Source organism: Malurus melanocephalus, unplaced genomic scaffold, assembly GCF_030028575.1.
Source record: "Malurus melanocephalus ecotype Western Australia unplaced genomic scaffold, MMel_1.1 scaffold_89, whole genome shotgun sequence".
In the NCBI taxonomy this organism is placed as follows: Eukaryota; Metazoa; Chordata; class Aves; order Passeriformes; family Maluridae; genus Malurus; species Malurus melanocephalus.
In genome coordinates this window covers 1701549-1715945 of record NW_026623321.1, presented here as the reverse complement: position 1 = coordinate 1715945, position 14397 = coordinate 1701549, and the positions used below count along the sequence as shown (strand labels likewise).

Genomic DNA, 14397 nt, shown 5'->3' with positions numbered 1-14397 from the left:
GACCGGCCGGCGGGGCGGCCGGCGGGGAAGATGGCGATGGCGGGGTCCGGCTGGAGCCTGGCGCGRCTGGCCGAGGCTCTGGGCTCGTCGGAGCAGGCGCTGCGCCTCATCCTCTCCATCCTCATGGGTAAGGCGGGGCGGGGGGCGACAGGGCTGGCGCCCCGGGCGGGGCTCCGTGCCCGCCGTGGGGACGGGCGACCCCGCCGCTCCGCCGCCGCCACCGTGCTGCGCCGCGCGGGGGGCCGGGGCTGGGCATCGCCTCTCCGGCGCGGAGCCGCACCTGTGCCAGCGCCGCCGCGCCAGGCCACGTGTGCGCGCCGAGCCGGCGGGCGAGATCCCGCCGCCACCGGCACCGCCCGGGCGGATCGGGAGGTGCCCCGCAGCAGCTGCCCGGGGCGAACCCCTCGCCGTCCCGGTAGAGAGGGGSAACCCGCTCTGTTTCCCCGCGGGAGGTCTGGGTGCGGTCCTGGCAGGCCGCCTGTGGAGCCCGGGCTGCCTGCGAAAGACCCCGTTTTGGGTTTGTGTCCCGGGCACAAGAACTTTGTTTGCGATTGTTCCGTCAGTGCGCGGTGCTGCGTGTGCATCCCCCGTGAGCGTGTGTGCGGAGAGGTGTCCGCTCGGGAATCTCCACCGCCCCTCCGGTGTTGCCCCGTCCCCGTGCAGGGATGTCGCTGCGCGGGGACATCACCCGTGTCGGCGGCAGTGGTGGCACCGTGAGGGAGTGGCGTGTCATCACGGGCACTACGAGATGRGGTGAGCAAAACCTTCCAGCTCATTGCCGGGAGAACTGGGGTGATGTCCTGTGCTCCACCTGCAGCGCGAACCGTGTTGCAAAACACACGGTGCCTGCGCTTATGTAAACATGCCATACTTGAGTCCCATGCAAAATGGTTAAGGCAGGGCTTGAGTTGTGATGTGGGCTGGCGTTTGAGGGGGAGGTTGTAGCTCCCAAAACATTAATTCAAGTGTGTGTATACATGCTATCTGCGTAAATCTCTGCAGACGCTCAGGGAAACTTTGGGTTGTGAAAGTATTGGGTGGTGTAGTCACCTAGCAGGAGAGAGATACAAGCTTTCCTCTGAACCTGRAAGTGTAGTTGAAGTGATGCAGCCAGTGCTGTGTCATCTGTCAAAATAAAGTTGCTTTGGCTAACTAGAAGTATAATTTTTTAAAGGGAGATGCAAGCAAGAAAAACGGTGTCACTTCATAACCATGGTCTGCACCAGACTTGTTTCTGCCTGATTTATTTTATGATGTGTGAGATGAAACTGAGCAAAACATTCCTCCCGTGAAGGGTTGATACAGGAGACTGAACTGACTGTCGTTTTGAACTCAATGTAGAAGTTAGTTAAACCAAACTTCTATAAAGGAGAAAATTAATAGGAAACGTAGAGGACAGGCACACAAGTSAGAATTAATTAGTCTAGCAGCTCCCCACTGCAGATTTGGAAAAGTCCTGCTTTCCTTTCTCCCATGTCTGTCTCTGGTACTTTAATTGCAGTCTGATTTAATTTACTTGCTTGGCAGAAACCTAAACCAGAAAAAGCAGATAGTTCACTAGGAGGTTAGTCAACCAGATCAACCAAGGGACCAGTCTAACAGGTGCTGATGCAGAAAAGGTCCTAGAAAGCATGTGTGGGGCAGACACCTACAGCAGAGAGGTGCCTCTGCAGAGTGCACCTCAATCATATTCTCTGAGTTCCTTTTTGCTTCTAACTGGCAGTGAGTTGTGACACGACATTGGAAGGGTGTTTCCTGTTCAGTGTCTTGTGGGCRAACAGCATCACATCTTTGAARTTACCAGCAAGTGATTATTGTCCTGATGATGATAAGAGCTGCCTGCTGCAGTCAGTAGATTAAGGAAGTGTGAGACTCCTGTGTGCTGTTACGAACGTTCCATGTGCGCTGTTGACAGCAAGCCACTGAGACACCACAGTGTCCCTGCCCGAGGTAGGCCACCATCTGTTTTGCATGGTCTCAGTGGATCTTTGAAATTCTATTAAAATTCTGGGGATCAGGATCTATAAAACCACTCACATCTCTCCCCAGCATACCTAAAATGGATATACCAAAGCAGGAGGCTGGAGCTGCACATTTCCCTGTACTTCTCCATAGCTCAGAATCTTTTAATTACATGCAGTGGAAGGCATAACTTCAGACAGAAGGCTTCAGGGCATGCAAAACAGCCTTGCCTGCATTTTGGCACTCTTGCAGGTCCTGTAGGTTGAACCACTCAGGCAGAGGGGACTGACTTCAGCTCTCCTGCTTAATGGATGGCTGGTAAAGCATTATACCATTACATTAAAAGGAAGGGCCAAACACTGCTCCAGAGCAACGTGAGAGGAGAGAGGAGTTCCTTAGCCCAGCACAAAGAAATGATCATTTAATTGCAGCTTAGTTTACAATCCTTTTAAGCTCATTGGTAATGTAGCTAGTGCTGATGACCACTTCATAGGATGGCATGGGGTAGAAATGAAAGGCGTTTCTAAAAGCTGGAAATGGCATTAGGACAAAGTATGGCTTCTCCTTCACTTCCTCCATTTCAGGTGTTTACATGGATTCAGGAAGAAAACTATTTTTGTTGGCTGCAGCTAATACTGCTGAATTATTTCAGAACAAGGCCATGAGGATGAAGCACAGTTCCAAGGATGGACTAAAAAGTTGTTGCTTATTTCTTCCTGTGTGATGCAGTTTCCTATCTACACAGTGCAGTTTTACTGTGACAACAGTTTCTAGGGTTTCACTTTCAGAAGATCACCACAAACTGTTAAAAATAGGCTTCTGAAAAAGAGGAAGAATCGCAAAGGATTTTTTGACTTCTTACATTAATTTCTGGAGAAAGCTGAATTATTGTTGAAAAAGTAATCTGAATTTACTGTGATTCTGAATAAGTGTTCACATAGTAATGATCTGAAACAACCAAAAGAGGYCACTTAAAACTGTTGGCATTCTGACATGACTGAAAAAAAATTAAATACAGGAGAGAACAAGAGAATGAGAAAAAAGGAAGGAAGAAAATCCAAGAACTAAAACTGGAGTAGGCCTAAAGAGCACCACTGTTGTTTCAGTGAACAAGTAACGGCACATTACCTAGCAAATTATGGGGATTTCAGTCACAGCTTTGTATTTAAATCAGAGACAGGTTTATACAGGCTGCAGTTTTGAAGCAGAGAATACAGTTAGARTCGAGTCCCTTACCCAGATTGTACAAGATTAAAAACTTACTGCAGACTTCCCCTGTGTAAAAATGTGCATAGACAACCTCTGTAGAAATTAGTCCGCAATTTGGCAGCAGACTCAACAGCAGGAATACCTGAAGCACCGTTCTGGACCCTGCCATTAYAAAAACGGCAAGAATGTCTTTGAGACATGCACTTTAGCTTGCATTCTTCAGTAGGTGCAGGGCCCAGTGTTCCCACTGGAGCTGCTCTGGTGGTGTGAGGGACATRACAGGGTTTCTGTGCTGCTGCTGCTACCCTCACATGAGAGGGGACAGATTTCTTTCCTGCTGTCACCGCTCAAAGCATAAGCCAGAATACAGGAGGCCTTATAATACTCTGTATTTAATACTTCATGTTGCTGTTTTTTCTTGCCTGGCTGTATGATTCCAAAGAATTAAAGCTGTTTATCTGACCACAGTACTACACAGTGCCTCGTGAGCTACCTGCATAATATGGAGAGGGGCCAACATGCTGTTTGCAGCCCTGAGCCAGAAATGGCCCTGCTGGTTTGCCCAGTCCTGCCAGCAAAACCATTGGGAGAGTGTTCCCTCATCCATGGACATGGCAGGGACCTGCAGAAAGTAACACATTCTTACTCAATAGGTGCCAGCAACCTATTGCTTCACTTGCAAGTTGTCTTATCTCCTCCTCTTCTACCTCTCATCAATTTTTTTTGTGCACCTTGCTTCATGCTGTCTGCATCCTGAAGGGTTTTTAGGCTCAGTGAAATTCTTCCTGTGGTCACCCAAAGCTGCTGTCTTATCCCAAATCAAGTTCCCAGCTGGTCAGCCAAGCAAGAACTTTACTGCAGGGCCCGTGAACAACTGATTCTGATGGGTAAGAGATGGGAAAAGCTTTAAGAGGCAACGGTCTCCGGTCACAGGGGCTAAAACCAGACCTGTTTCGGAGCACTCATGTGCTGCCTTGTTTAAACTCCTAACTTCAAATACACTCTATTCCTTAAATAATAAAAAAAAATAGAGGGTGTTGCATAATGCTGCACAGTGCCTGTGTCTCCATTAGCAAGAAAAATGGTACAGTAGGAGCAGCCCTATAGAGCAGACTTGTCTGTGAGTTTTGAGCATTTACTTTGGATTTGCCTCAGTCAGGTCATATGCACTGAGCACCCATTGATTGGAGTGTGTTTTCCACACAGTTTCGTGTGAAGAGAGCCTGTTCACATGCTTTCAGATAGTTCTATTATGCAAACTAAAGCACYTAAGTGGACTTTCAGAGTAAACTCCAGAGCTGAATTTAAATACTCATGTTTATGCACCCAGTGTTAAACAAGGTGTGGCACTTTTGCAGTGTTGGAAACAGAAAGGAATAACTTTGAAGTCAAAATATTAGGTAAGGCTGGTATTTTAACACATTTCTTTCCGTTGTCCCCTTCTTCTTAGTTTTAGCATTCTTATAAAAAATGTAGACAATTGACCTGCTGGATGTTAACAAAGGAGGAGTTAACCATTCAGCAAAATGGAGAAGAGGAGAAATAGATGTACTGGCTTGAAGATGAAACAGCTAACACACAAAAAGGGAAAATAAAGGGAGAAGAGATGAAAAGAATGTTTCTGGTGTTCTTACTTGCAGCTTTATCTCTGGAAAAAAAAAGGCATCTTAATCACCCAGTCTAGAAGATGGCAAACTTGACAGCACTATTTTTGTTTGGGATTAGTAGAACTTTCCTCCTGCCTAATCCACGTTCTTGATGTTTCAACTCCTTTTGCTCARTTAGATTCTTGTATCTGTGGACAGCCTGGGCTTTGTGCAGTGGCCTAAATGGCTGTGGCCAAGAAGCTGAGCTTGTCCTTTCCATCACCTTGGTTCTCTTAACCAGAGATCATCCTCTTGTTCCTGTAAAATAAAAAAAAAAAAATTATTTCAATTGCTAATTCCATTCTGTAGAAAGTCTGTCAGGATGCAAACCCCAACTCGGCGTGCAGACWGTTTTTCAGCTCTGTGGTGCAGAGGCAAGAATTACTTTGGATCAGGGCTTCCCTTCTGTTTTCTCCAGGAGTATTGCAGCCACTTTCCCGCCTCGGTCCACTCTGCTTAGGGAACCATGAAAGAGGAGTTTGGCAGAGCTGAGCAGAGCCTCTTGGCAGCAGGGAGCAGAGACTCCTGTCCTGTTGCTCTGAATGGCAGAAGCAAAGCAGCACAGCGTCCTGCTGCTGGCATATCCAAAGGTGACATCCAGCTTGCCAGCAGGCAACCATCACTCCAAAAGCTGTATGCTAGTTCAGGCTGCTTCAGGGACATGGTAGTGGGGCAGGAGTACTGCTGTTATCAGTAGAAATTGCTCATTATTTGATAGCTTGTGAGTGTTCAAAAGGGCACAARCTACATCAGAATGACCATTGCTACTCAGTATCCACTGCCATTTGGGGGTTAAAGTTTGTATCTGCAGCTTGCAACTGGCCCAGTTGTAAAACTGAGAAAATTATCTCATGCAGCAAAATAGTGRTAAATTGCAGTCCAGAGTACTAACAAGTTACTCTGGATATCAGAAGAATTTAGGCTGATGTTGTGACTTTTGAACTGGAACAGCAGCCACGTAGTGCAAGACCAGGCTTTAMGTTTGTGTTTTCTAAAAACATAGATGCAGTGTGTTTTAGTAGCTCTCTATTTGCAAGGGTTCATAATTCCTTTTCCTTCAGAGCAGCATTACCCAAATCATGACATGATCTCCTGTGTAGAGCTAAAAAGGAACGTGACTGACAAGTGAGATGGGKCTCTGAAAGAGTAAGAACATTGGTTACATTACAGTGTTCACTCATACTTTAACTCTGTCTATAGAAATGGCTAGAGGGGAAAATATTTGATAGAAATTGACTGTTTTGCAAAATATTTTGAGAGTGAGTATTTTAATTTGAGTGATTTTTGAGAGAGTGCGAGACCCTTTAAAATGTAGGTTTACAGCCATGCATGTTAATGAACAGCAATAAATTGTGCTTTGCCTGTGTTTCTGCTCTGATTTTTCTCCCCTTTGCTCAAAAGGGGGAAACATTTTTCCACACTAAACCTCAGATTTTTAACTTTTGATCTAATCTGACAAGAAAACTTCTTATTTTTTTACCACTTTCCTTTTCTCAAAGCCTGTTCTTCCCATGTTTGTTAAACTTCAGCAGGAAAATTGGCTCGTGAACAAAGAATCCCCATTTGTATGTTTCTGAGTAAAAAGGCCAGTAGAAAATACTACTTTTTTTTTTTCTTAATCATGTGAATTGCTCTAATTCTTTGAGTTACTCCTGTATCCCCAGAGAGCCCATGTGATGAACTCTCTTTGCCAATTCCCTCTTTCCCCCTCAGCTGGTGTTCAGGGCAGCAATGGGGGTGGGGAGTGGGACAGAAGTGCGCTGTGGAAAAAGCATGGAAGAGTGGGAAGGGAGAGGGGTGGCTTGGGTAAGGCATTTTGTAGGGGAGTTTGGAGCCACTGTGGAAGGGGAGAGAGCAGGCTGGATGTGCAGAAGGGAGGTTGCCAGGCTCTGGGAGCRGAGGGCCGTGGTATGTGGGGCTGGCCAGAAAGCAGCCTGTGGCGTGGAAACCGGCATGGGACACAAAAGGAGGAAGGAACAGCAACAAGGAGGCAGGGAAAGCCGAAACAGGGGTGGCAGGAGGCTGAGAAAATGGGAAGCAGCAGCTCGGTTTCAGGAGGCAGCWGGTACACACCTGGATTCAGAAGAACAGCTGCCATCCAGGATTTAGAAAAAAGTCCCAAATTCCAATGCCCCTTCCCAAGGGATTCACGGGAACGGGAGATGGCTTTAAAATGGCTCCAGTCTGTGAGCACTGCCAGACTGCCAGACATGTATTTTACATAACGTGACAGAGTTTCTCATTTCCTCTCACAGTAGTGACTAGACTTGGCCTTGCTCATTGGAAGCCTTCCATCCATCATCCACTTCTCGGCAGAATGTGCATTTCATCACCTTTTATTACTGCTCCATATAAAACACCACCACCTCCTGCTGCTACTACTCCATTAGTGYGGGTAGCAGAGCTCTATCCACTGCTCCTGGTTTCAGCTAGGATGATAAGTAGTGTGGATGCCAGTATTGTGGTATGTGATGAATTTCCCTGTTTTGTGAGCAGGGTAAGAGAGCACAGGCTTGCAAAGTAAAGCAATAAAGTTACAAGATGCCAGAATTAAAGCAGCTTCCGCTGTCCCAGTTCAGCACCTTGTGCACATGCCTTTGGAAACACTAACTGCGTGTACTGAGGGCAACACCTCCTGTGCCACTGTGTATTAAGACATATTTATTGTCTAATATGTAGCAATGTTTATTGCAYGCTTCGTGAACCTCACCTAGACAACAGAATTTAATTGAATCATGGTGTTTTGTGTGATGCTTCTCGCCAGAGTGCTACCAGGAGTGCTTCACAAATGTTTGCTTCTCACTTGAGCCGCAGATGAATAATCTGGAGGCATTCCTAACTTAGACAAGGAGTTACCTCGCAGAAAATGCAAGGGAAAAAACCCTTCCCTTTTCTTAGCTGCTCCATATGAAATGCTTCTGACTGATTTTTTTTTTTTTTCCAAAAATACTCACGCGTAGTACCAGTGGATTTTAGTTACAGCTTTGTGTACCCAGTAGTTCACAAATCAGATGCAAATCTGAAGTTGCAGAGTTAGAAAAGCAAGAGTRTCCTACTGGAGGTCACCTGAGGAGCTCTGGAATTAATGCTAAAAGAACTCGTTGAGGTGGGAGTGGGACTGAATTTTTTAGGACACTGTAATGATATTAAGCATAAAGTTTCTCCCTTTCCCMCCCTCCCCTTTTTTTAATCTAGCTTCTTGCCATGTTCGTTGTATTTGTCACAGAATTTGAAAATGAATCAGAGGCTTAAGTCTGATTCATGTATTTCAGCATTATCCATCTCATATATTTCATGAGGCCAGAAACTGTAATCCTGTAATTTTTTGCACTTCAATGTCAGTTTTGCTATCATTATGTTCCTGTTTAAGTATTTTCTTCTGTACAGAGTAGTTCATCTGGAGTCTGTCTCCCCAGATGCAAATGCAGGATCAGGAACTACGGCCTGTGTTGATAGTGTATCATGTAAAGTACCTGTTCCTAATGACATGTTCAAGAAGGCTGTAGTTTGGTTCATGACAAATACTTGYCTAAACTTATTTACAACTCTTTGGGTTTGTTTGTTCTTTTTTCTCTACTCAGGATATCCTTTTGCCTTGTTCCAGCGCTATTTCCTCTTCCAGAAGGAGACCTACCTCATTCATCTCTACAATGTGTTCACGGGACTCTCAATTGCTTATTTCAATTTTGGTAAGAGAAGTTTGGGAAGAGAGAGCTGCCTGGCACAGGGCATGCTGCGAAGAACCTATAAATGTAATTTCTATTTCTTACCTCTTCCTTTCTTTTTCCTGCCCACAGGGACGCAGTTTTTCCATTCCCTGATATGTGTCCTAATCCAGTTCCTCATACTCAGACTAATGGGTCGCACAATCACTGCCGTGGTCACCACATTCCTCTTTCAGATGGTAAACTCTCTTTCCTACTCTCTGGGTTTGTAGAAGGGAGGCCTCTGTTCAGTTTYGCACTTCAGTGGCAACTGTGGGTGGAAAAGGGGAGGCAGATCAAAACCAGCTGGAGGAATTAGTTTGAATAACCCAAACAATGGTTTCTTTCAGATATACCTTATGGCTGGATATTACTTCACAGCCACAGAACATTATGACATCAAGTGGACAATGCCACATTGTGTCTTGACACTTAAGTTGATTGGTGAGTGATGCCTCTCTTCTATCTCTTGCACTCTGCAAGCTGTGCCCATCCCAGGGCTTCAAGTCACTGTTTCTCACCTCTAGGTCTGGCCATCGATTACTATGATGGAGGAAAAGCTCCGGTGAGTTAGACACTRCTTCTTCATCCTTACATCCCAGTGAGCTAGAGATAAGGAAATCAAATTCAAAGTGATGTGAGTTAGCAAGCTGCATTGTTAGGTAAAACCCACAGCTGAGAGAGGAGTCTCTGTGAGTGTCTGAGCGCACTGAATTCTGCAGTGGAACAAAATAATTTGGAACAGAGACAGTAGTGATTAGAGATGGACAGAAGTTGTTTGGGTTATGTCAGAATACGACTCTGCCCCCTTCCAAATTCCCCACCATGTCCTTCCCCCAAATCTACTGCTTTAGATTCCCAATCCCTGATGCTCTGTGTCTTGTGGGCAGTGTACCTTTAACTTGCAGACCATCAGGACTGGATCTCAGTTCCCATCTCCCTTTCTTTTGTTGAGTCTTACCACATCCTTGTCAATGGTTGCCCTTTACCATTTGTTAGGGCCCTGTGTTTAGAGCAGTTGAAACTGTGGGAGAAGTTGCACGGCACAGCGTGTGGGAGAGGGCACTACACTTGCTACAGTCTCYCAATCCTGCTTCAAGTACCTGCATTCCCCATCTCCTGTTTGAGGCCTGACCAAGTCTGTAGCATCCATGGAATCATTGCTGACTGCAAGAATGAGGTTGAGATGAAACTTCCTAAGCTGAAGCTTCAAGTACTTAGAGATAATTTTTGCATCAAGGAGTAGGAATTGTAGCACGAAAGGTCCTGGGAGAGTACATGGAATCGCAGTCAAGGACTGGAATAGGTCAGATACTGTGCTTCTGTTACGCCTACTCTGCTGCCAGGGACGCATGTCAGTAGATCCCATCCGTGTTTGGAGCTTATTTGGGAATAGAGAACTGTGCAATTGGTCTCAACCACTGCATCTTGTTGCTGTTTATAGGGAGTGGGGATAGAGAGGGCTGGGGAGAGGAATGGGTGGGAAGCACAAAGTGTAAATTTCCGTGTCCATGGAGAGCAAGMACTGAGACCAGTAAGGGGGCAGGCTGAGGATATAACATCCAGAGCTAATCACCTGGGATGATGTTAATGCCACTCCCTTTGGTGCAGGAGCTCCTGACCCCCGAGCAGCGGCGATTTGCTGTCCGGGGAGTTCCTACCTTGCTGGAGGTCTCAGGATTCTCCTATTTCTATGGTGCCTTCATGGTTGGGCCTCAGTTCTCCATGACAGACTATCAGAAACTGGCAAGGGGTGAGATGACTGAYGTTCCAGGCCAGAGACCCAATAGGTAATACAAATTTGCTTAGCTTCTCCCCTTCCTACGATCCTAGAATGCTCAATCCTCCACATTCCYCGCAGCAGGCTGCCTCCTTACCTGGACACAGAAGTACTGTGACYAGAAATGATTTATGAGACAAGGCAATCTTTCAATCTCGTAACTCTGCTTAATGTCCCAGCATTGCTCCAGGGCATGAACATCAACAACCATTTGACATCTTTAGTACAGACTCAGTTCCAGCCTGGTAATGTTTGCATCCCARTGTTCAAATGGAGGCAGCTGCTGCAGTGGAACGTGGTGACTCCCTGTTGCTGTCCCCATTACCTCCTCCTCTGCCCCTCTGGTTTTAAAACTATGAATCCGATGGTCTCTTTCCAAGGTATTTCTTTGACCTTTGTATTTTCCTTTCTCAGTTTYGTGCCTGCTCTCAAGCGCCTGAGCCTGGGTCTCTTGTTTCTGGTAACCTACACCTTGTCAAGCCTGTACATCTCTGATGAATACCTCACCTCAGATGACTATATGGTATGTACTCACTTGGCCATGTGGGTTGTGGACTAATTCCACCTCTCTGGTGGGCACTGGATCTACAAGAGTGGAATTATTTTTATTAGGTTTAGTTTTGCCTCAGTTTAAAAGTAATCARCAGCTAGTGATAAGCCTCTCCACTGCTGGTTTGGCTTTAGTGCCTGTCCTGTGGATTCCATTTGATGTAGAACAGGAATGTGTTAAGCAGAACTGAAAAAAATGAAAAMTTTTACAGATAGATAATTGATCTTAGATGCTACTGTTGGTTTTGGAAACCCAATGTACCTATTTTATGACCTTTTAATGACCTTCCATTTAACCATTATGTGCAAACAACTTCACTAGAGTAACTTGTAAGGCTCACCAGAATCTCTGAGGTTCTTGGAAAACCCCTAACAAATATTTCCTACCTGCAGATTATTGCTAATCCTAGAGTCTTCCCAAAATCTACCTATTTCAGTACAGCCAAATATTACCAGTGGAAGGAGAATGATGTCTAAATTTGCATAAGCCTGGCAGCCCAGTCCATATAGCAGTCATACATCAGATTAAAACAAAAGACAGTRATGAGATCCCATTTACCTTGTGTCATTATGGCCACTCAACTCCAGGTTTTATTTTTATTCTGTTTCACTCTTATCTCTGCAGGAGAAGCCTTTCTGGTTCCGTTGTGGTTACATATTGATCTGGGGCAAAGTTATACTCTACAAATACGTAACTTGCTGGCTTGTTACGGTGAGTCTAGATGTCGTTCCAGAAGCCAAAGACAAATGAATAAAAGTCCAAGCCTCTTGGACTTAGCACTAATGGAAGAAATCCAAAARTCTGGAGATCAGTGCAGGTCAGTTCAGTTTGCTCTAAGTTAGCAAAGGCTACCTATCTAAAAGGCAGGTTTTAATCCTTTTGTTCTATCTCTAGAGATGCTCTCAACAYAGTGAGAGTCAGCACTTCCTCAGTTCTGCTTCTCCAGCAAAAAAGATTCAATATTTTCGTCTTATCTTTCTTGTGCATTTTTTTTACAGGAAGGTGTCTGCATCCTTTCTGGTCTGGGGTACAATGGGAAAGATCAGAATGGAAAGCCTTTGTGGAATGCCTGTGCCAACATGAAGGTCTGGCTGTTTGAGACAACACCTTTGTTCACAGGGACCATTGCATCTTTCAACATCAACACTAATGCTTGGGTAGCCCGGTGAGCAGGACAAAACTCCCCTTCTATAATGTGTCAGTTCTGTTCTGTCAGCAGAACCGAGAGCCTAGGCGGAGCGGGAGCATTACAGGAAGAATCTGTCGGTTTTCAGTTTGTGCACCTTCTTCCATATTTTGCTGCTGTGCAAAAAGAAATTAGAAACAGGTTATTGGGTTACTGGGTTAAAGAGATCTTTGAATTCACCTGGAAGAGCAGTTCATTAATAAAGGCAAGCAGCTGATGGCAGCAGAGACTAGGATGAGGCTACAGAAGCCCTTGGGGCTGCCTCCTTGCTCAGCCAGCCACAGAACTGCTCTGACAGCTGCTTCCTGCATCATGGCTCCTGGTGCTCCCCATGCCAAGCACAGCCGGGTTTTGGTTCAGCACTTGCTGGGACACAACACTAAATTGTATGTAATAAACCCCTTCTCCCTTATAGCTGGGATTTCTTTAAGACTGTTCTGATGTGCATTTTGCCCTGGTCTTGCTGTTCCTGTCACCCAGGGGCGTGCAAAGGCATTGGGTCCCCCAGGCCCTGCATCCCTGACAGAGCCAGGGGAGGGCAGACAATAACCTGGAGGCACTTGTGTTTCTTTTCTGCTCTAGCTACATCTTCAAGCGCCTGAAGTTCCTGGGCAACAAACTGCTGTCACAGGCACTGGCCCTGTTCTTCCTGGCCATTTGGCACGGGCTGCACTCTGGCTACCTGGTGTGCTTTCAGATGGAGTTGCTTATAGTCATCGTTGAAAGACAGGTGAGCTTTGTCTGACTGACCAGAGCAGGGAGGGAGCCTGAGTTAGCCTTTCCCCCTCAGTCTGGAAACTGCCACGTTGAGGGCATTACTTGGATTAAATATGGAAAAGAGCTGCTTGCTTTGGAATTGGTTTTCAAGCATGACAGGGTTTTATTCTCAAAAGTGCAGTAGGTTGCTGCCTTCTACGTGGGCAAACCATAAATATATTGCGAAGCTGACAGGGAGAAAAATGGAAAACTTGGCATAACAGCAGAGGGCGGCTGAAGTGCTTGGCAGCTGGAATGATTGGAGGACAACCACATGAGCTGAATGCCTCTCTTAATCTGCTGGTACTGAGAGAACAATATGCCTTATTAAAATGTATTTTCTTCATTAAAACCTTGGCCAGGACAGGGTATTATGCTACCTTTTTAGACTAGCTGCTTACTAAAACACATTTTACACAGCTGGATAGAGAACTTTGGCCCCAGAGCCTGCCTATACAGCCACAGGACATCCAACTGTTGAGAATCCTGKTTTTTTTTCTTTAAATTAGGTCATCAACCTAGTTCGAGACAGCCCTCCCCTCAGCACTTTGGCCTCCATCACTGTCTTGCGGCCCATCTTCTACGTGCTCCAGCAGACTATTCACTGGATGTTTATGGGTTACTCCCTGGTGCCATTTTGCCTTTTCACCTGGGACAAATGGATGAAGGTATTTAGTAGCCACAGACGACCCCACGTGGTCAACCCTTTTCCCTCCATCCCCTCTCCTGTGTTCTTGGCTCAAAGCTGGTTGCTGATGCCCAACCTTGCCTTTCTCTTTACAGGTGTACAGGTCTATTTATTTCTGTGGCCACGTGTTGTTCTTCACCTTACTGCTGGTATTGCCTTACATTCGCAGATTAATTGTGCCACGAAAAGAAAAGCTAAAAAGAGCAGAATAACAGCCAAAAGGTAAGGCTGTACAGGGCAGAGACCAGGAGATGAAATGGGGCAGCAGTGCTGCAGCCCAAGGTGATCAGCAAACATCAAATCAACCGAAGCAAATATAGCACTCCTCTGTTTTTCAGATTGTACCACCTGTGCATTCGTAGGAGTTGATTTAACACTCCGGAAGCAAAGCATCACCTGCCAAGTTTGCTGTGTTGAAGTATGACTTTTTTTCAACGCAAGGAGGGGAAAGGAGAAAGCACAGGGTCAGAGACCCAAAAGGAGGGGATCCGAGCGAGCCTCCTTGAGACCCTCCACCTTCTGTCTGTTGCCTTATCTCTGCCGCCCTGCGGCCGGCACTCGTCTCTCCGCTGATACCAGATGATTGTACCACACTCACGGCAGGTGCTGCGTTGGATTGGAGCCGCCTTCTGACTTTTCTACGTTTGTCATCTAAGATAAAAATTGCTCCTGGTCTTTTTCACATCGGCTTCAGCTCCTTTCCTCTTGGGTGCCTCGGTGTGGGAGTGTGAACTGTCACATGCCACCGAGCAAGGCGACTCTACAGGACCGAGCCGGCACCAGGGTGAGCAGGGCACAGCTAAGAATTCCAGTTCTGTGACAAATTTGGGCCAAGTCCCTGCTATAAAGGGATCCAGCCTGCCCACATATGAAACATGAGAAAGTAAAATTCACAAGCACTTTTTAATCAAAAAAG

General features: G+C 46.1%; 1 protein-coding gene across 2 annotated transcripts; it reads left to right on the top strand.

The window, feature by feature from the left end:
- Positions 1–6: 6 nt before the first annotated feature.
- Positions 7–14396, top strand: LPCAT3 (lysophosphatidylcholine acyltransferase 3). 2 transcript variants are annotated; one of them, XM_057368232.1, is made up of 13 exons: positions 7–127; positions 8399–8506; positions 8615–8721; positions 8872–8965; positions 9049–9086; positions 10133–10311; positions 10716–10824; positions 11476–11562; positions 11850–12016; positions 12620–12767; positions 13303–13461; positions 13577–13703; positions 13820–14396. In XM_057368232.1, the coding sequence occupies exons 1-12, from the start codon at positions 31–33 to the stop codon at positions 13691–13693; spliced, it is 1410 nt and encodes a 469-aa protein (XP_057224215.1). In that variant the 5' UTR covers positions 7–30; the 3' UTR covers positions 13694–13703; positions 13820–14396. The 2 variants fall into 2 exon arrangements, with proteins under 2 accessions (XP_057224215.1, XP_057224216.1); XM_057368233.1 differs by lacking the exon at positions 7–127 and adding an exon at positions 4040–4058.
- The last annotated feature ends 1 nt before the right edge of the window (position 14397 follows it).